Source organism: Podarcis filfolensis, assembly GCF_964270895.1.
Source record: "Podarcis filfolensis genome assembly, chromosome: 17".
NCBI lineage: Eukaryota > Metazoa > Chordata > Lepidosauria > Squamata > Lacertidae > Podarcis > Podarcis filfolensis.
Window position 1 is genome coordinate 35780211 of NC_139621.1, and position 22132 is coordinate 35802342.

General features: G+C 46.7%; 1 protein-coding gene and 1 long non-coding RNA gene across 2 annotated transcripts in view; one reads left to right on the plus strand and one right to left on the minus strand.

The window, feature by feature from the left end:
* Positions 1–5434, plus strand: part of LOC310753076 — a 33654-nt gene extending 28220 nt beyond the window's left edge. Inside the window, exons 2-4 of the long non-coding RNA XR_014543154.1 lie at positions 2452–2535; positions 4339–4463; positions 5300–5434. This is a non-coding gene — a long non-coding RNA (uncharacterized lncRNA). The remainder of the gene's footprint in view (positions 1–2451; positions 2536–4338; positions 4464–5299) is intronic.
* LOC310753001 (cysteine-rich protein 1-like) overlaps positions 5031–22132 on the minus strand; it is a 34220-nt gene continuing 17118 nt past the window's right edge. The window contains exons 2-4 of the mRNA XM_083594212.1: positions 20900–20994; positions 10985–11039; positions 5031–5401 (exon numbers count right to left, since the gene is read on the minus strand). Of these exons, the coding sequence (XP_083450338.1) occupies positions 5319–5401; positions 10985–11039; positions 20900–20994 (233 nt within the window). The 3' untranslated portion in view covers positions 5031–5318. The remainder of the gene's footprint in view (positions 5402–10984; positions 11040–20899; positions 20995–22132) is intronic.

Here is a 22132-nt window from a genome sequence, read left to right on the forward strand (position 1 = left end):
ATACCTTGTTTCATGCCTTTTTGGAGGGAGTGTTTTCTTTTCCTTGCCCTCCATCCTGCCCGTTCTGATTCCATTCTGTAATTTTGCCACTTCATTGGTTTGGCTATTGTTGGAACTAAGGTTGGAGCTGACCATGTGTGACTCTAGCTAGCTCATGTGTCCTGGGGAACAGAAGGGATTAACTCATTGCTGTCCTGGATGTCTCCTGCATGAAGGGAAATTCACGGTAAGCAACCAGTCCTGATCTGCTGTCAGTGCTTAGGATTCTTTCCGCACCACCAGCCCTAAGATTTTCTTGTAATTTTATAAATAAACCAAGTGTCAATAGACACCACAAGACTCTGGTGTTCTTTCTCATCCAAAGGAAACCGAACCCTGCAGCACCACCCCTGGAACTTATCGTCGCTCAGAGATATGAGGCGTGTGCAATGTACAATATAAGCAAGACATGGAAAGGAGGTGCCTTTGATCGAAACCAGATGAGAAAATAGCTTGAGGAGCAGATGTTCCTGAGCATCTGTTCCATGGGTTTAGAAATCAAGGAAGGGCAAGTGTCATTTCAGCGCTCCTTTCCCCTAATCTTGTTAACACGGCATAACATTCCTTGTTAAAACGAATTGCTTGGCTACTGACTCTTATACTGCACAAGGGAGACACGTTTAAGCAGTGTTCAAAGGTGATGGTGGAAGAAATCGGACGATTTCATTTCAAATTTGTCCAGACTCCATTTAGCCCATGGTCCTCTGACTGTTTTTATATCCCTCTGAACTGCTTGTTAAGAAAGTTGAATTAGTACCTTCGTATTTTGAAACTAGTCAGTTTTTCTTACCATGAAAAGAACAGCATTACAGCAAGGTAAAGGTAAAGGTACCCCTGACCATTAGGTCCAGTCGTGGCCGACTCTGGGGTTGCGGTGCTCATCTCGCTTTATTGGCCGAGGGAGCCGGCGTACAGCTTCCAGGTCATGTGGCCACATGACTAAGCCACTTCTGGCGAACCAGAGCAGCGCATGGAAACGGCGTTTACCTCTCCGCCGGAGCGGTACCTATTTATTTACTTGCACTTTGACGTGCTTTCGAACTGCTAGGTTGGCAGGAGCAGGGACCGAGCAACGGGAGCTCACCCCCGCTGCGGGGATTTGAACCGCTGACCTTCTGATTGGCAAGTCCTAGGCTCTGTGGTTTAACCCACAGCGCCACCCGCGTCCCTAACATTACTGTAGGGGGCCTATTTCCACCTTCTAGCTCTGACCAGGTAAATGGCAGTTGTGCAGCAAGAAGGCAAGCACTTGGCTGGACAGCCACCTCCTTCCTTCCAAGATATGAGCTCAACACAGACTCTATTGGGTTTGGGTTTTCAACTGCTGAAGGTAACAAACAGCCATCCTTGCAAGTGTTTGCCCCTCTCAGTTCAACAAGAAGCCCTGACCTGGATTGACTGACTTAAAAAAACAACAACCCAAAAAACCGTTGCATAACTCTGCTCTGTACAACATCCTGGGATTTTTTGACATCCATTGACAAGTGGAGTGGCTCAAGAACCATCTAAAAAAGAGTGAGATTGCATCCCACCTTTCCGTACAACCCGCTTTGAGCCATGAGTCTAAGCCATTCTTCCTTTTAGCAGGTGACATAAGAAGTGGAGCTCGCATCCTCTGTAACTTGTAGCCCTGTAGAAGGAGTGAGATGGAAAGGAGAAGGTAAAACAAGTCTTTGCTGTTAAATGTAGTGCTGTACTGAAAACATCTTACACTTTCTCACCAATCATTATCAACGAGCAAAGGAAACGCTTTTTAAAATGATCATACAGGAGAGAATTTTTTTGATGAAATTCTCAAGGTATTTCAAAACAAAAAGTGGAACACCTTCTATTGCACTTACATTACATACAGTATACAGTGGTACCTCAGGTTAAGAATTTAATTCATTCTCGAGGTTCGTTCTTAACCTGAAACTGTTCATAACCTGAGGTACCACTTTAGCTAATGGGGCCTCCTGCTGCCGCCACGCTGCTGGAGCACGATTTCTGTTCTCATCCTGAAGCAAAGTTCTTAACCCGAGGTACTATTTCTGGGTTAGTGGAGTTTGTAACTTGAAGTGTCTGTAGCCTGATGTACCACTGTAAATCAGCATGTGCAATAGTTGTGCAAATCTCTCTCTTTTTGTAATGCAATAAAATGTTGCAGTATATCCTCCTTCCATCCTTACGGGAGTGCTCCTGTTCCAGCCAGGGCATTTTACCCCCCTCTGTTTTATGTTTGTTTTCAACAGGCTCACAACATTCTAGTCCTCACTGAGAAGGGTTTTGGGGGGATATTTTTTCTTGCCACCTTAGTTCTTTTTGTAGTTCAAAGAAGAATTGGGTTGGGGTTTTGGTTGTTTTTTTGTTTTGGTACTTCTGCAAACCTTGGGGTTCTTCTGAGGATTCTGATACATTCTTCTTCATTCTCAGGCGGCCTGTTTTGTTTACCTTCCTGTGTTCATTATTACAAGGAGTTAGCCCACGTTTGAGATGATGCTTCCAGGTCTGCTGCAGGTGAGCTTGCAATTTCAGCTGAAACTGAAGACCAGTCCTGCTCACTTCCATGCAACTTCTAGGTGCAGCAGTGAAAACCTAATTACCGTATTTTTTGCTCTATAAGACTCACTTTTTCCCTCCTAAAAAGTAAGGGGAAATGTGTGTGCGTCTTATGGAGCGAATGCAGGCTGCGCAGCTGTCTCAGAAGCCAGAACAGTGAGAGGGATTGCTGCTTTCACTGCACAGCGATCCCTCTTGCTGTTCTGGCTTCTGAGATTCAGAATATTTTTTTACTTGTTTTCCTCTTCCAAAAACTAGGTGCGTCTTGTGGTCTGGTGCGTCTTATAGAGCGAAAAATACGGTACTTATTTTGTAAAAATGTGCTGCTCATACTCATGCCCCTTTAGGCTCAGTTGACTGACTTGCTGGCAGGTTTTGTGGCTTGGCTCAACCCCAGGTACACTCCACAATAAAATAAATTACTGTTGTTTAATCACTGAAGTAAATTACCCACAGAAAATTATTGTGTCACCATAATAGATTCTCTCCTTGAAGAATAGCACCTTAGAAGAATGCTTTCAATAATTCCCCCCACAAGTTATGGTGTGTCATAATTTAGCTATTATGGTTACAGAAGCGATAACAACAGCTTTAATATTTCACGGTGTTTTTACAGTGTCTTGAAGGATCCATTTAAAAACCTATTATGACTATTTTGTAAGCAGTTGTGGTATTTACTTTCCTCTGTCCTTAGCCCAGCAGGTACTTGTCTCAAATATGAGCCACAGAAACATCCAAAGCCAGGCATCTTACAGGTCTGAAAATTGAGCACCACACATTTTCAGAAGGTCATATGGTTGAGGGAAGGTCCAGATGTGTACTTTTGGATAACTAGGAAGGCTGATTAGGGAAAGTGGAAAGTGGAAACAAGAATGACAAAAGGATCTAGGCAGGAAGACCAGCTGCACAAATATAGGATGGGGGAATCGCTAGTTTGCCAGTAGTACATGTGGAAAGGATCTAGGGGTTGTAGTAGACCACAAGCTTAGCATGTCGACAGTGTGATGCAGCAGTAAAAAAAAGCTAATGCTATTCTAGGCTGTATCAACAGAAGTATAGTGTCCAGATCAAGAGATGTAATAGTACCACTCTATTCTGCTTTGATCAGACCACACTTGGAGTACTGTGTCCATTTCTGGCTGCCACAAGTTAGGAAATATATTGAAAAGCTGGAACGTGTGCAGAGGAGGGCAACCAAGATGATCAAGAGTCAGGAGACTAAGCCTTATGAGGAATGATTGAAGGAGCTGGGTATGTTTAGCCTAGAAAAGAGGGGGATAGCCATCTTCAAATATTTAAGGGGCTATCACATGGAAGATGAAGCAAACTTGTTTTCTCCTGCTCTGGAGGGTAGGACTCAAACCAATCGCTTCAACTTTACAAGAGAAGAGATGCTGAAAAAACATCAGAAGAACTTTCTGGTGGTAAGAGCTGTTTGACAGTGGAACAGACTCCCACGAGAGACATTAAGCTGTTCTTCCTTGGAGGCTTTTAAGCAGAGCTTGGATGGCCACCTGTCATGGATGCTTTAGCAGAGATTCCTGCATTGCAGGGGGTTGGCCTAGATGACTCTTGGTGTCCCTTCCAACTCAAGAATTCTATGATTTCGGAAAGAGTACTATTTACCTTGCTCACCCTAGGCAGGGCAGTTGCTGATCTTGTTGTTTCTGTTGTCTGTGGCTCAGTTCAGCTTGTGGTTGTCTCACTGACGACACTGGGGGGGGGGCAGGCTTGCATTTTACAGTTCTCACTAACTCTCAGTCTTGCAGGTGGCTTCTCAAGATGAAGATGGGCAGAATACTCTCACAGGAGTTGCGAAGGCTGCTATGTGTGTCTCGGTTGAGCTATTTTGAGCTATTTTGGACTGCATATCTGTCCCACACAAGGTAGGCATGGCTGTGCAGATAACACTGCCTGTATTACCTGCAGCAAGCAAAATGTTCCTTTGGCCACATGTACTTTTTCACCAGCTGTTCTGTACTTTTCCCTATTCCATATCTCTGTTGAAGTCACCACATAAACACATCATTGGCCCACATCTGTGTCGAATAAACACAGAAGTTCAAACCGCATTCACTCAACCCATATCTTAGTATCAAGAAGTGGTCAAGGCATGACAGAGCTTCCAGTTTTGCAAAATGAAATGCTGGAGCATATGATTATTTTGAGAGTCATTGTTCGAGCCTCTAGCATATATTTTATTACATCAACGAATGAAAGACTCATTTGCAAATCTGAAGTGGCTGTTTGTGTGAGATACTTCTAATTTGCACAGGGTTTCACTGCTGTCCTTCTGAATATTTCTAAGTGACAGTTTGTGTTGCTTATGATGTTGAGCCAGTTCAATTATATCTTTGGTTCTGGGTCTGTAATGAGGACATTACTGTAATTCAACTTTTGGTTTCCCTGGCTTACATGATGCCTTGCTGAATGAAGGACACAAAACTGCAAAATGCAGGTGTTCACAAGTGCTTTATTATTCAGTACCAACATATAACAAAATAGGCACATATCTTAATCTAAATAAAGCTACAGGTGCTTTGCAACATTTCAACAATGTTCACTATTAACCTGCTACAATATATTTATCACAGCTGCTATGTTAGCCAGAGGTAGGGTGAACTCTATTACGGAAGCTGTCTGACCTTGTTTAGATTATTAGTTATGTTCAAGCAACACCCTTTTTCAGCTGACATTGCTTTATAAATTGCTGCTTCTACAGCATAAGCAAGGAAAGACATCTATGAGCCCTTTCGGATTTCTGCTGGAACCTTAGGAGAAGGCGATGCCCCAAAGGACGAGCGGGTGGTTGATGGTCTTGTTCCTTTGCAAATTAAAAAGAAAACATTTTAGAAAACGTTGTGGGAGAAAAATCGTATTTTACTTCCCCCCCCCTCTCTCCATAAAGCAAAACTCACATTCAAAAGTCGGATAATTAAAAACACAGATGCATGCTGTAGAACATGGTGCGCAAGCCTAATCTGCAGCTCTTCCTTTGAAATCCTTATCAAAGATTTCTCCTGCCAGGAAATTAAACCTGCTCAGAGTTCTGCAGAAGCATTGCCAAAGTGTTCAATTAAAACCTGGACTCAGCTGAACTTCCAGGTCTCACGAGAAACCGAAATGAACATAAGCTCCAGTATTATTTATATCGTTTGACATATGAAGCCACAATCTGATCCCGGTTTATACGCCTATGGGAGACTGCAAAGGATTATGCTCACGTTGCATAATGTTATACATTGTGTCAATATAAGTAGCCTAAGACTGAGGCAAGATGTTTCGGCCAACGAGAGTAATCCAAGCACACAGTGATGGTCCCCGTGAAACAGTGCAAACAACACCAAGACCCAGCAAATGAAAATTGGCTCACTGTCTTGATTCATTTTGGGGGGGATTTTGTAAAATAGGTCTAGTTATTGTTTTGTCTATTTTGCACATTGGAATCTGAGGAATTTACGTATAATATATACTGGTATTTAATGTTTGTATGCTGCACTGTGAAAAAAATAGACAAATTAACAGAGAACAGGTCTATCAACAGGCATTAGCCATGATAGCTAAAGAGAACATCCTATATACAGGTATGGTGGAACACTGAATCACAAGGCTCTTTAGCAAACAGCCCACCACATGGACCACACTCTGGTCCTGAAAACCATTACTTCAGCCTGCAGGTGTAGGTTTTCAAGTCAAGGAGGGAGATGGGCAAGAATACTTATTACTTAGCTTTCTATGTGCAGGGAGTTTTTAAATAAAAGAATGCAGTAATGCAGTCCCCACTTGCAGCCAGAAATAACACAGTCCAGAAACAGTTCTACCACGTGATGTTCAGCAGATGTTGGGCTGTAGCTCAGTGGTGGAGCTTTGCATGAGAAGGCCCCAAATTCAGTTTACCAGTCTCCAGGTAGGAATGGGAGAAACCTCTGTCAGAAACCTTAGAGAGCGGCTGCCAGTCAGTGTAGACAGCTAGGTGAACCAATGGTATGAATTAATGTAACACAACTTCCTATATTGGTCTGATATGCTGGATGGAGTTCAGAACTTAGTGCAGGAACACAATGAATCAAGATTGGAAGCAAATGGACCTCAGCAGCAACCCAAAAGAGGCTTCTTTCTTGTTTAAACAAGGGTTGTTAATTCAGGATAATGACCCTGAACAGACGTCTATGATCTCTGAAGTAAATGTAACCAACCTCACATAGCTGACACAAAAATAGCAATTGAGAGAAGGGGTATAAATATTTCAACCGTGAAACAAGCCTTGACCTTGAACACAAGATCAAAATCCAGACCTAGGCATTACAAATGTGCATGCTAATCCAAGTACTTGAAAATTTAATTTGCTGCTTTAGAAACCTGGATGCAAACTCAGCCATGGGTCACGGACAGCAGAAAGTAGAAGGACCTGATTCTGAAACAATGATGACAAAGACAGTATAAAAGGGCCCAAGATAATTTAGGTTTACCATACGATTAAATGAAACTCACTGCAGGCCCTTCCATGTTTATTCTCACTATTCCACCATATTCTGAATGACCAGATGCCAAACTTGACTCTTTACGAGAAGCCAGAATCAGGTTCTTAAAAGGCTTTAAATGGTAAAGGGACCCCTGACCATTAGGTCCAGTCGTGACCGACTCTAGGGTTGCGGTGCTCATCTCACTTTATTGGCCGAGGGAGCCGGCGTACAGCTTCCGGGTCATGTGGCCAGCATGACTAAGCCGCTTCTGGCAAACCAGAGCAGCACACAGAAACACAGTTTACCGTCCCGCCGGAGTGGTGCCTATTTATCTACTTGCACTGGCGTGCTTTTGAACTGCTAGGTTGGCAGGAGCAGGGACTGAGCAACGGGAGCTCACCCCTTCGCGGGGATTCGAACCAAGGTATTAAAGAAAAAAAGGAGTGTTACATACACAGCAGTTTACCTATCGGGTCATCGGAGTGTCTTTCCTGCCCCTGCATCCTGCTCCAGATGGATGCCAAGCAGAAGAACGGAACTGCTCTAGACCTCTTCCCTCCTGAGAGAGAGCTGGGCTCCCCCACCGCCATAATTGGAGAGCAACATATGGTATTATGTTCCACTTGGCTGCAGCGAGGAAAAGGCTTGCTGACTAAGTGGCAGGCCCACCGTGTATGAAGGGAGAGGGAATTAGCAGCTCGTTCCTTTTCACCTTTCTCACCCCTTTATGCCAGATGCCAGGCACAGAGTGAAGGCTGGCTTCTGGCCAAGTTGATGCAAGTGAAACCAAGCGCCTTTTTCTTGCTACACACCCCAGAAGTTTCCCTGAAGCAAGAGGCTGAACTTTCACGGAAGCAGCTAGGGACAGATTAAAATGATGAGTGGTTTATAGGCTGTGTACACACCCTACCTCAAAGCACATTTCGTCCTGGGAACTGTAGTTCACCCCCTCACGGAGCTACGACTCCCAGCACCCTTAACAAAACCAGTCCCAGGATTCTTTAGGGGTAAAGGTAAAGGGACCCCTGACCATTAGGTCCAGTCGTGACCGACTCTGGCATTGTGGTGCTCATCTCGCTTTATTGGCCGAGGGAGCCGGCATACAGCTTCCAGGTCATGTGGCCAGCATGACTAAGCCGCTTCTGACGAACCAGAGCAGCGCATGGAAACACCGTTTACCTTCCTGCCACAGCAGTACCTATTTATCTACTTGCACTTTGACATGCTTTCGAACTGCTAGGTTGGCAGGAGCAGGGACCGAGCAACGGGAGCTCACCCCGTTGTGGGGATTTGAACCGCCGACCTTCTGATCAGCAAGCCCTAGGCTCTGTGGTTTAACCCACAGTGCCACCCGCATCCCTTTCTTTAGGGGTAGTCGTGCACTTTAAATGTATGGTAGTATCTTTCAAGAAAAGTCCTATATAGTCCGTTTGGCAGGGGAGTTGATGATGCAACGATAAATGGGGGTTTATTTCAATCTGTGCAAGCCAATCTTTCCATCTGGCGTGGGTATGCGATGGCCCGGTCACCTGAATCATCCCACAAGCACAAATTGCTAGCAGGCCTCTCTGACGGTTGTTCTGAGAAAATCCCAAATGACTCGTTGCAGGAAGATTGTGGATTTAATTTGGTGTTGTGTTTTCTCTTTGCCCTGACCCAGCTCTAGTTTGCACAACAGCGAGTTGCCTCAGCTGGGAATTGCACGTCATCATCAAGAGTTACATGCAGCCAGTTCAATGGAAGACAGAACAGCATTGCATGACGGGTCTTCACGCAACCTCCTTGCTCTCTCTCAAGGAATATATGAGAGGTGAATAGGGCAGCGATGGAGCATATTCCCGTGCTGCCCAGGTGTGATAGCCTGGGATTCAGACTCGGAGGCTGAACCTGACGAATCCCAGCCTGCACAGGAGTCCCCGCCTCCAGAACCAGCTGAGCCGGGGCTGGGGCCTGAGCCTGAAGGGTCCTCAACTGTGCTGGATCCTCAGGTGCAGGCATCAGCTGAGTCTGCTCTGGCTCCTGAGGTGATGGAGGACCCATTGCCTGCAGGTGCTCCATTCTCAGCCCTGTTGGCGGAAGCTGAGGTTACCTCTGGGTCCGGTAACCCTCCAGCCTCTCCTGAGCTGCAGAGGCTCAGGGCAGAGAGGCGGAGGGAACTAAGTTCTCGCAGGAGGAGTGCTCGCCTCCAGGCCAGGAGAGGCGAGTCACCTGTGGACCGGGGCCGCCCTATGCCTCGGGGCAGATAAAAGCCAGCCAGCCCAGTCCCAGGTTGCGGGAGCAACATTGTTGGTAGCCTCTCCCTGCCTACACCCTGTCTTGCTCTCCTGCCAGAGTTCCTGACCTCACCCGACTCCCCGCCTTGGACCGACAGACAGCCTCCATACTGCATCCTCGACCTCGGACTGGACTCGGACCTCGCCGCACGGCTAACCCTCAGGACAAGCACACCAGGGCAGGGGCTCACCCGAGGGGGGTGTGGTGTGGAGGGTCCCCCCCTCAGGTGTGGGATAGCTGCTCAGGTGCCCAGAGCGGTGCACACGCCCTGCAGCCGGGGGCAAAGTGAGCCACTCACAGGGGCGGAGAGAGCTGCCCACGGCAGACATTTGGCACACCACCCACCTGCCACTCCCAAGCCTCCCCCAAGCTGTCAAAACAAAGGAGGAAGGAGGGGAATACCACCGGCAAACAGCGCAGCTCCCCCCTTACCCCGACGGATCGGGGTAGGCTTGGGAGTCGCGGGCGGGTGGTGCGCCCAATGTCACCTCCCTCAGTGAGGGCACCCAGGTCAGGCCCCCCCTTTCTACGCCCCTGGAACAGGGTTGCATCAGCTGGCCATCTCTCTCTGCCCCACCCCGCCACACAAATTAGCAGCATTGCTGAAAAAGGAACCTATGCACATAAATCAGTTTATGAGCAAGGCCTTTCCTTGCAATCAGGAACCCTGGGCTACTTCCAGGCAGGCATTTGTTGCAAAATGAATTTTTATTGTAGGATAAGAGGAGCGTGTGAATGGCCCTTCTTTCCTAAAAGTTGTTAAGTGGAAGAATATGTGGGAGTCATAAAGCCATAGCAGAGGCTTGTAATATTGCAGGGTGTCCCCTGACCTCGGCTGACCAGCACGCCGAGCTTTACAATGTATTGGAATGTATTGACCTTAAATGGAGTTGTGTTTCCTCTGGGCAGTGATGACCCTATATGGTGATGTGTGTAATAAAAGCCTTGACCGGATGAGGTAACGTGAGACATTGGCAAACAGCCATGCGGCTGGAGAGAACAAAGGAGAGTAAATCGGGGGAGAGCAGAGAAAGGAGCTGCCCTTACCATCATGAAAATATAACTGGCTCTCTGTGTCATTTTTCTATGCTGTGCGCCATTTAATGACGGCTGGACTCCGTCAAGAATACAAATGCATCTCTTAATAACGGTGCATTGGCCAGCGGCTTCCCTCAAAGGGTCCTGGCATTGTAGGGTGCTGAGTGTTGTTAGGTAAAGGGACCCCTGACCATTAGGTCCAGTCGTGGCCAACTCTGGGGTTGTCGCGCTCATCTCGCTTTACTGGCCAAGGGAGCTGGCGTACAGCTTCCGGGTCATGTGGCCAGCATGACTAAGCCGCTGCCGGCGAACCAGAGCAGCGCACAGAAATGCCGTTTACCTTCCCGCTGGAGCGGTACCTATTTATCTACTTGCACTTTGACGTGCTTTTGAACTCCTAGGTTGGCAGGAGCAGAGACCGAGCAACGGGAGCTCACCCCGTCGTGGGGATTCGAACCGCCGATCTTCTGATCGGCAAGTCCTAGACTCTGTGGTTTAAGAGTTGTTAGGAGACCCCAAATCCCTTCCCAAAGATATAATTGCCAGAGTTCTCTGTGAAGAGGAATTGGCTCTGAGAATTGTAGCTCTTCTCTGTGAGTGCAGGGCAACTGGTTCATGGGATAGGAGTTTACCTCTGGGTCCAAAGCGCTGAAGGTAGCAGTGGGTGCAGTAAGGTTTGTCATCATGCTGTGAAAGTAGAACAGAAGAAAGATTAGTTCTCCCAGATTTTCTAAGGACACTTATATGTTGCTAATGCCATGCAGGCTATTGTACAAGACACAGCCTGATGCGAAAGTTGCTGCCCCCCCCCCCCCGATGGGAACTTGCTGGAAGGTGATAGGATCCTGCTTCCCGGTTGTTGATGGCCACTGGCTGCTCAAACCCACCTGGGCTGGAAGAATGCTTTTCGTATTTGATTGCCAGCAACAGAGGGTCAAAACAGCTCAAGCCTGGGAATTGTTCCAGCAATATTGCTAAGCCGCAGGAAACTGTGGGATACTGGGGAGGTAGACTGATATGGTTGGGACTATACCAGGGCACATGCTTGATTTGTGTCGGCTTGGCCTGTACATTTGTGAATAAATAGCTAGTTATAAAAGGCACCCTAACTCTTCACTACACTGCAACAGGTTGCCCTTGCAACTTCCTATCGCGTGGGTGGGAAACAATATGCAAAGTTGCCTAGGAATGGGCATACCAGCCTATTTCGAGCTTATGTCATTTTCCTATGTGTTGATTCATAAGTCTGTTCCATCCCGTTTCTGCATTAATCTGCACTTTTTTAAAAAAAAAAATCCACACTTAAATCCATATTTCATCTCAGTGTATGCATTTCTAAATGCATTTTATAGTAAAATATGCATTTTAATACCTTCTTTTAAAAAACTGCGAACAGCGTCACAAGATTTGGAGAGGTGCTCAATCTAATTACATTCTGATCTGCACACTAGTCCAGGAGGTGCGGATCAGGTTAGTTCACACTGGAATTCACAGAAATTTAATTCCTCAGGCATCCCTAGATGTATCAGATGTGAAGGCAGGAGCGAAATTAACACAGAACAGGTGAATCCCAGGTGATTTAAGAAAGGCTTTATGAAAGATGTTGATTTAGAGCCAAGATTTAAAGCCGAGAGAGAAAAGATGTCAAACTGAATGTTATCCAAAGTTCAGCAGTTTTCTGCATAGGAGCTTCTGACAGTGACAGTGACAATATAAAATGGAACTGTGTGTGTGCTTCCGCTGCCTTGAAGGATATCTTTGGGAGAAGGGAAAGATAAGGAGTAAACCCTACACAGATGGTGTCCCTAAGATGGTTGAATGGTGCCATGTACACCTCCTTCCTGCAACTCCTGCAGCCAATCTGGTGCCAATGTATTGCTCTGCTTTCCTTTGGACAACATCAGCGAAGCATAACTGTCAACTGTCCCTTATTTGGCGGGAAACTCCCTTATCCCAGCGCCGTGTCCCGCTGCTGTCCCTTATTGATGATGTCCCTTAAATTTCCCGGGTTTCATGCTCGCCCGGCTCGGGAGGGAAGCAGCGGCTCGGGGTCCTTCGCCGTGAGAGAGAGTGCGCACTGGCGCCATCGTCCTGGCGTGAGGAGTTCCATCGGCCCTTTCCCGCCTGAGAGAGGGGGGGAGGGAGAGAGAGACTCAGCCACGCCGCCCACGAGCCCGGAGGCGGCAGCGATGGTGGCAGCTGAGGAGGTGGCCTGAGGGAGGAGGAAGAGGAGGGGATGGGGAGGGACACAGAAGGGCGGCGCTTCAGCGGCCGCTGCAGCGCCGCAACCGCCTCATGCTGGATTGACAGCATCTGTCAATCCTACCAATGTATGTAACTCTTTACAATAGCAAAATCCCTTATTTTGGCTGCTGATCCCTTATTTTCGAGGCTGCTGGTCCCTTATTTTCAAATCTGTAAGCTGACAGCTATGCAGCGAAGCAAAGAGGGAATTCTTGCTGTCTTTGCAGCCCAGGACCTCCACACACATCGTCCAGGCTTGCACACCATGGAAGGTCACATTGGAGCTGCTAACACAGTGGTTTGACTTCACCCCCGGAGGTGCACTCCATTGTCTCTCTAGATGGACAGATGTCAACAGTACGCCTTTTACACATGTCTCTAATTGGTAGATCCTTTCTGGTTTTGGTTTCTGTTTTACTAGAACCCTGGGATCTAACAAGCCTAAAGTCTGCCCGTCTCTGCTATAGACAAAATGGGCTATTGCTCTGGTTCTGTTTTAGGCAACTCCCTATGTTCTTATAAATCAATTTAATTGAAAATGTTACATATAAGATATACATTGCATATAGAATTATTTTTCTCCCTTTCAATAACTCAATGCCCGCTGAAAATTGCTTTGCAAGTTTGGATTGCCTGTTGCTAGCCCAGAAATGTTTAAATCCAGCCAGGTCATTTTCCTCTTGAAGCCTAACTATTAACCTTAAGCCAGGTGCTAATAGAAAATTATTTATAGCGTCTGTGCGAGGTATATGCAGTAGGACCCTTCTAACAGTCAATGAGTAGAAGAGACAGCCCCCTACCCTTTCATATTATTAATGTCCCCCCCCCCAATCATTCAAAACATACCTTGATTCTAAAGCTATTACAATGCATGTCATTATGCCTCCCCCAAATGTTCCTGTTAATGGGATTTAAACTCTGGCAAAGATGTGGGTGTGATCATGCAGAGTAAAACACATGGCTGTTACACAGGAGGGCAGGATGAGGGTTTAATGGCAGAATGGAGTGTGGGAAGCTCTCACAGCCTTCACTGAGAGATCATAGTTAATAACTTGCCATTATTCCATACTTCACTTTGCTTTTTATCCAAAGAAGGGCTTGTTCTGCACTAGGGGCAGGGAATAATGTGATACAGGTCACATTTAAAGGTTAACCTACAGACCCTCCAAGTGTTCCTATTTTCCCTAATTTAGAGAAGCCATCCCAGTTTCTGATTTGGTCCTAGAATGTCCCGCTTTTCCTTAGGATGTCCCTATTTTCATTGGAGAAATGTTGGATGGTGTGGAGTTATCCAACCCCCGAGCCATCTGACGGCAATCCTGTATAGGAAAGTTTTTTAAAATGTCTAATGTTTTATTATGTTTTTATATTTGTTGGGAGCTGCTCAGAGTGGCTGGGGCAGCCCAGTAAGACGTGTGGGGTATAAATATCATTATGGAATGGGACGTCCCTAATTTCATCGGAGAAATGTTGGGGGGCATGAACACTTGATAGGCATTCTTTGAAATTTGCACTTATCCAGATTTTGTGGTGCTGTTCTCCAGCCAGCGAAGGTTGAATATATTAGGGGAATGTGCACATGAAAATGAATATATCAGGGAAAGTTGCATTATGTTGCATTATATTAGGAGGAGTTGCTTGCAAAATTGCATTTATCAAAACTGCATACTGTCAGGGAACTGTCATCGGAAGAACCAGTGGTGCAAGGGCTCCCAGAGGTTGGGAGAGACTTATCAGCGGAGGAGGGAACCAGCAGGGGGAGAGAAAGAGCTCCAAGGGAAAGTGAGTCGGAAGGATGGCTCAGAGACAATTCCAGCGAGAACAGAGGGGAGGTTTCAGGACCTCCTATAGGGACACCCACTCCTCACCGGAAACTGTCATGCAGAGAGTCCAGAAGGCGTGTTTCCGTTAAGGAGCTTTTATGCTGGAAGAAATTCCGTAAACGCCCACTGTCGGATTCTGCCAGCGACTGACGGAGTCATGCTTATGGAGCTCCGTTACAGACAGTGGTTTGTGGACTTAGCCAAACACTGAGGGACTAGGAACTTTACGCACAAGCAGCTCATCATCTCATCACACATACCAAAATGTTTATTAGGAGAATATTGAAATGAAAATGCTGGTGAACTTCCATTATTTTTTCTTAAATTGCAACTTGCTATGGAAGTATGGAAAACTACAGTTAAGATATGGAAAAATGTGAAACCGAGAGAACCAAGATTGACAGATCCTTTCATCCCTAGTCTGCACTTAGCATGGCCAATGATGACATCAGAAATGTTCTTTGGGTACCTGCAGAGCAACCCCACCCAGAGGTCAGCCTGTTCTCCAAAGCTGGAACGCCTTGGGGCAGCCTGACTTGGATGCTCATTGACAGGTCACGCTCTGTTCACTAGAATGGTACCTCCGCCGGCAGCATGTAGCGGTTAATTTATAAATGGAGAATAGCCAGGACTGAAGCCTGACTTGAAGTAATAAGATCTGAGCAGCCTGCAAGCTTTGCCTCTTCATCCCAGATTATGTCTCAGATTTCCCACAATGGTGAGGAAGAGGCACTCTTCACATGCTCAGTGGCACTATATAATTATGTAATATTCTACAAGGCTGAGTCAATTAAGACAGTCTCAAAGCCAGGTAAGCGAGGTGCTGGGTTTTAGGAAGGAGGTGTGAGGGCTCTGATGGGGTCCTAGAGTCCTCTCACCTCCTTCCCAAAGCCTAGTTAGAGCTTGCCCAGCTTTGGGAAGAAGGTGAGAGGGCTCTAGGATCATGCAAGAGCATCGTGCCTCCTTCCCAAAAACTGGTGCCTCACTTAACCGGCTTTGGAAAGTCAGCATGAGGGAGATGTGTGTGTGTGTGTGTGTGTGTGTGTGTGAGAGAGAGAGAGAGAGAGAGAGAGAGAGAGAGAGAGAGAAATTTTGGCCTTGCTCTCCCCACCCTGTGAGACAAGGCATGCGAGGATATGTTACATCAGACTGATGCAGACTCTTGTTATCTACTGTGACTGGCTCTCCAGGGCCTCAAACAGGGCTCTTTCCCAGCACTGACCTAAACCAGCCATGGTGTTAACCTTTGCAGTTTCCAGAACAATATGAGAACTGAAACCCAGCTATGTATCTTTTAACATTTGCACTCTTCCAAATTTTGCACTGCCATTCTGAAAGAACATGTCAGCTGCAGCACAGCCATCCTTTGAAATTTGCGCTTACCCAGATTTTGGGATGCGATTCCCCAACCAATGAAGGTTCACAAAAATGTATATGCTGAGGGAAAAGGTGCATAAAAGTGAACATATTGGAGAAAAATAACATACAAAAATGTGTTATATTGGGGGGAATTGCTTGCAAAAAAATGTGCACATCCATCATAACAGCAAATTAGGAGAAATTCACGCAGATGGATTTTCATGAGGATTTTACAAATGAAAAATTCACAAATTGCTGCAAAATGTGGAGAACGGAATTTAAGATTGGAAAAATGAGAAACTGAGAGAACCAAAGTGATAGAACCTTCCATCCCTAATTGACACAAATGGGGTTTTTTTGGGTGGGTGCTGATCATTAGTGGGATGTCAGCTGGTGGGCAGGGAAGTTCAACCCTTCCCTCCCCTCCCCTCCCTTTTTCTAAAAGTGCTTTTTGTTTTGGGAAGAAATCTTCCACTGGGGGCCAATATGGGATTTCCTCTGAATATGAATAGCAGGTTGAAAGGAAGAATTTCTCCCAAACAATTCACAAAGGTCAGCAACCAAGACAACACAAGAGGCTTCTGCAGTGGAAGCAAAATTAGCAAAATCCTGCAAATTTATTAACCTTCTTTGGGAATGGGCACAGACCTCTTTGGATCCTGGTCATTCCTTAAAGGTAAAGGTAAAGGTAAAGGTAAAGGACCTCTGACAGAAGTCCAGTCACAGATGACTCTGGGGTTGCGGCGCTCATCTCGCTTTTCTGGCTGAGGGAGCTGACGTTTGTCCGCAGAAGTTTTTCTGGGTCATGTGGCCAGCATGACTAAGCCACTTCTAGTGAAACCAGAGCAGCACACGGAAATACTGTTTACCTTCCCGCCGGAGCGGTACCTATTTATCTACTTGCACTTTTTTGGCGTGCTTTCAAACTGCTAGGTTGGCAGGAGTTGGGACAGAGCAACGGGAGCTCATCCCGTCGCGGGGATTTGAACCACCAACCTTCTGATCGGCAAGCCCAAGAGGCTCTGTGGTTTAGACCACAGCGCCACCTGCGTCCCTCTTGGTCATTCCTTACCAAACCCCATACTGCCAACACCAGCATATTAAAAAGACGAATGTAATAAACAATCGTAGTGAAGAGAACCATCTACTGCACTTTGTGCATCCTCAGACCTCTCTAAACGACCTGATGCTTGTTAGATCATGTATAGTAGTCCTGTATTTTTTAAATCTAGAGCTCAATGGTGCAGAAAAAAAATCTGGGGGGAGGGTATACAATCTCGGGAAATGATCCTGCAAATGTAAGTTTTTATGCTGCATGACTTGATTCCCCCAAGGATTTCAGATGTGGCTGAAAAGATGCTCAGTATTTTCCCCCTCATCCTGTGGCACATGCTGTGCAAATATTAGTGCTGTTCCATATACAATGAATTTTTCATACATCCCCATGAAGATAACTTGATTTAATGCAACAAAACTGGATCAGACATTCTTTGGGAAACCACTTTGCAGCGATGGTAAGCTGAAATCTCTTGCTTTGGGCTTGCCCTGGAAGAACCGTATTAGAATTGATTCTCTTTTCCATTACCGAGCACAAGAAAACCATTGCTTCACAGGTCCCTTTCCCGAATCGGAATGAGAATGTTTCTTGGTCGTTATCTACCCTCCTGACTCCAAGTGATTTAGAGATAATACTTTACTGCTCGACTAAAATTTCTGCACAGATGTCTCCATGTCAGCTGCATCTGAACTACATAATGTTATCACAGACCTGTGTCTGCTGCAATGACTGCAGGAAGAGGTTCAATCTGTAACATCCCCTGGTCGAGGTGGGTAAGTGTGCTGGTCCCAGGGGGGTTACTGTGCAGCGTGGACTAAGTCCGGTCCTAGGTCGAGGGTAAGGAGGCTGTCCGTCAGGGGCGAAGCGAGGTCCAAAGCGAGGAGTCGGGCGTGGTCAGGAACTCAGGAGAGCAGGTCAGGGTGCCGACAGGAACAGGTTACCAACGATGTTGCTCCCGCAATCTGGGACTGGGCTGGCTGGCTTTTATCTCCTCTGAGGCATAGGGCGGTCCCGGCCCACAGGTGACTCACCTCTCCTGGCCTGGAGGCGAGCCCTCCTCCTGAGAGAACTTAGTTCCCTCCGCCTCTCTGCCCTGAGCCTCTGCAGCTCCGGAGAGGCTGGAGGGTTACTGGACCCAGAGGCAACCTCAGCTTCCCCTGACAGGGCTGGGAGAGGAGCACCTGCAGGCAATGGGTCCTCCATCACCTCAGGAGCCAGAGCAGATTCAGCTGGTGTCTGCTCCTAAGGATCCGGCACAGGTGCGGGCCCTTCAGGTTCAAGCTCCTGCCCCGGCTTAGCCGGCCCTGGAGGCGGGGACTCCTGTGCAGGCTGGGATTCCTCAGGTTCAGCCTCTGAATCAGATTCCCAGGCCATCACAGTAAGACTCCCTGTCTGAAACCCTGGAGAGCCACTGCCAGTCAGAGCTGACAATATTGATCTAGACGGACCCATGGTCCAACTTGATGTAAGGTGGCTTCCCATGTTCCTCTGTCTATGCCTCCAATCCAACCAGGTAATTTAGAAAGAAGATGCTAAGGGCAGCCATGGCCAACCTGGTGCCCTCTATATATTTTGCACTACACTTCCAATCACCCCAGACCATTGGCCATGCTGACCAGGACTGCCAAGTGTTGTAGACCAAAATATCTAGCATACATCAGGTTGAGGAACACTGGTTTAGGGCATAGCTGTCAACTGTCCCTTATTTGGCAGGAAAGTCCCTTATCCCAGCGCTGTGTCCCGCTGCTCTCCCTTATTGATGATGTCCCTTAAATTTCCCAGGTTTCAAAGGAAGCAGCTCCTCTCCCTCCCTCCCTGCCGGCCAGGGAGGAGGGAGGCTTCAACTGTGTTGCTTGGCTGCGTTGCTCACCCAATAAGGAGTCTAAGAACGAGTGGGGGGTGGAGCTTGCATGCCTTGTGCCGATCAAATCGGCCGCGTTGCCTGGGGACTCGCCTTTGCTCAGAGCTTCACAGCGGAGAGATGACAGTGGTTTCCCTTGCTGCATCCCCTTTGCTGCGTTGCTGTACTGTGGGAACCACTGCTTGAGGTTTCGTTTGGCTGCTGGCTGGGCTTTCTGCCTTTGGCTCGGAGGGGCACAGAAGTTGAACATACCTGTGCTTGGAAAATCCCTTATTTTGACTGCTGATCCCTTAATTTTCGAGGCTGCTGGTCCCTTATTTTCAAATCTGTAAGTTGACAGCTATGGTTTAGGGTTGTCTTGCAGGCAGCTTGTACTCACTGGAACTCAGTCCGTGTACCCTTTCTCTTTTCATTGATGCCATGGCCAATATTACATTTTTTCAACTCGTCATGGTGCTCAGAGATTCATCTTGGAATTGCTGAAGCCAAGGGTGGTTCCCTGTACCATATGCCACCCGTCAGACTTGGCAAGTCTTTTAGCTCATCTCTGTGCAAGAAAGGGGCTTCCTGACTGAAATGATAAGATGGGGCTAAGCAGATGGGGGCAACCTCCAAACTCAACAGCTTCTTTTGTCTATGAGACAAAAGAAATAGGACACAATCTGGAGCATACTTAAGAGAGAACAACACTTTGGCCCCCTCAAAGTACTGGTGTCAGGATCCCACCCAACCAGAATAAACCCTAGGGAGACCTCTTCTGAACGTGTCATAGATCCCAATGAAAACCTCAGTACTACTGCTATAGTCCTGAGGCACCTCATCTCATGAACTTCTCAAATGGCCCTCTTTCCCAATAACTTCTCTGACGACATCCCAAGTCTTGCCTCGGATCTCAAGTTCTCCTCTTTCACTCCCTGGACCTCAAGAATAAAGCCTTCAATGGTCCAGAGTTGGTACAGAAGTTCTTGTTTGGCTGCCAAAAAGCTTCCTTACCAGGGGTTCCTTTGAGGGAAGGGAGGGCAGGAAGGGAAGAAGTCAGAGAAGATCGAGCTGTGAGCAATGATGAACAGGAAGCAGAGGGGCTGGCAGTGAAGGTATAAGCATCTTAATCTCTGTTTGTCTCTTGCTGGGGTTACAGATCCCTGTTTGAGCTCCATGCCCATTTCCCTTTGAAACTTCCTTGCTTCCAATACTAGGCACTGGTCATGGCCAATTAGTGATGGGCGTCAAAGGGCAGACTTAGGTTTCACCCTGATGGGATCCCAGAGTGATCCTTTCCCTTTCTCCTATAAACTACAGTAGGAGGCAAAACCCACCTGCCATAATTGTATGGCCTGGGCCAAACCTGACAAGAAATTATGGGGCCGCCTACATCATGACTTTGTGTAGAAGGTCCCAGAATCATCTACAGGCAGGGCTGGGAGAGACCCCAATCTAAGATGAACTACAAGTCAGGCTCATTATGAGGCAGCTTCTTGTGTCCCTATGTACAGAGGTAAGGATGGGAGAAGAAGTTCTGTTTGGTCCACATATTAATGCAAACCTACTTAATTCACAGTGCCCAAAACAAACTGCAAAATGAAGCGCAGCTGTCCTTCAAAATTCTCACTGATCCGAATTTTGCGATGGAGTTCGTCAAACTTCCAAAAATGTGTTCAAGAACGCATGCATTTGTTATGGGTAAATCTACATTAAAATTCACACGCTGGTGAGCATAACATGCAATATTAAGGGGAATTGCTTGCAAAAGCATGTATATTAGGCAGAAATGTGTGTCCATTAAGAAGAGATGTGGCAGACGAATCTGATTTGAGGACCTTTGAAAAAACAAATATTTGTGGAAATGTGCCAAACTCAATTTGAGATTGGAGAAAGGAGAGACTGGAATTCACCAATTCGCCCACCTCTGTAGGGAGACCCATTGCATGCCCATACACACTTGGGAGCCTTGCAATATCTTCCCTCTGCACACACGTGTACCCTTGACAGGCATTTCCCCAGTTTCCAAGTAACCATAGCCTGTGCATCCTCCTTCCCGTCTCCCCAGCCATCACATTAAAGCACTTCTAAGCAGCCTTTGGTGGCAGCAACTCAATCCCAGGCAGGCCTTTGGAAGCACAGCCCTCCGCCGGGAGAGACAGATTGCTGTCAGGGTGTAGCAAGTCACTGAAGCAGACAGATGGGGTGATGGTTTGTTTCCTACCTCAGCGTGCTGGCCAGGGCTGAGCTGCCGTTTGCAATGGTAGCACTTCAGACAAAGGGGATGGTAGTCTTTGCCTAGAGAACGCTTCCGCTCAGCTGTTAAGAGAGGGAAAAGGTTTGAGTAATTATACTCCAAGCACCTCATTAATGGAGGAGCATATGTGGAATGCAGCTTTGATCCACAGAATTACTTGCCAAAGTAATTTCAGAATGAAAGGAGTTGTAGAATCTTTTCATGCAGGAACAATTTGCCATTTCCCCCTCCTGTTTTAACACCTTAGTTTTTGCAACATGAATCTTTTTTGAAGTTTGCTCAAACTTTACATATTGGATATTTCATACCTTGCCAGGACAATAAAGGAGCTTTCATCTTCACTTCAATCGCATGTTGTTTTTCTTTCATATTTTGCCATCTTTTGCACACACAAAAATAATAATATAGTTTACCCCAGGTCACAAACTGTTTAGTTTATATGATTTGTGCTTTCCAATTAGAGGGCGCATAAAGCCTTAGAGATGTTCAAGGAAATTCTTCTGAGTGCTCAAGCAAGGGCACCATTTTCTTTGTAGTCCGCAAACTTTGGTCTTTTTGGTATGGGAGGAAAGCAAAAATGAAAAGAGGATTGGCGGTTTTTTACCTTTTTTGTTGTTGTTTTTGCAGTGACACAAGTGTGTTTTATTTTTCTAGTTAGTTAAATTATTACCTATACAGTGGTACCTCAGGATGTGAACGGGATCCATTCCGGAGCCCCGTTCGCATCCCGAACAGAACACAAGACGCGTCGATGCGTCGGCGCAAGCGGCGAAACCCAGAAGTAATGTGCTCCGTTACTTCTGGGTTGCCGCAGAGCGCAACTCGAACACGCTCAACCCGAAGCACATTCAACTCGAGGTATGACTGTACAGGGTGAGTCCTTTAAAAGAGGCCCCATGGATACAGAGCACACATGTTCCACGGGGCCTCTTTTAAAAGACTCACCCTGTATAACCTGCCTTTCCTCCGAAGTAGTCATGAGTATCCCCCTTTTTTATTCTCACAACAACTCTGTGAGGTAGGTCGTGCTGAGAGAGAATGACCTGGTTGTGATTCAGCTGAGATATGCACAAACCTTTTGTTCATGCATGGATCCCATTCACTCCTCCACTTTCACATCCCACAGTTAGACCAGGGAGTGTCTAATTAACCATTGTTTCCCATTGTGTTCAGACTAGGATATTATGGCTATTTGCTTCA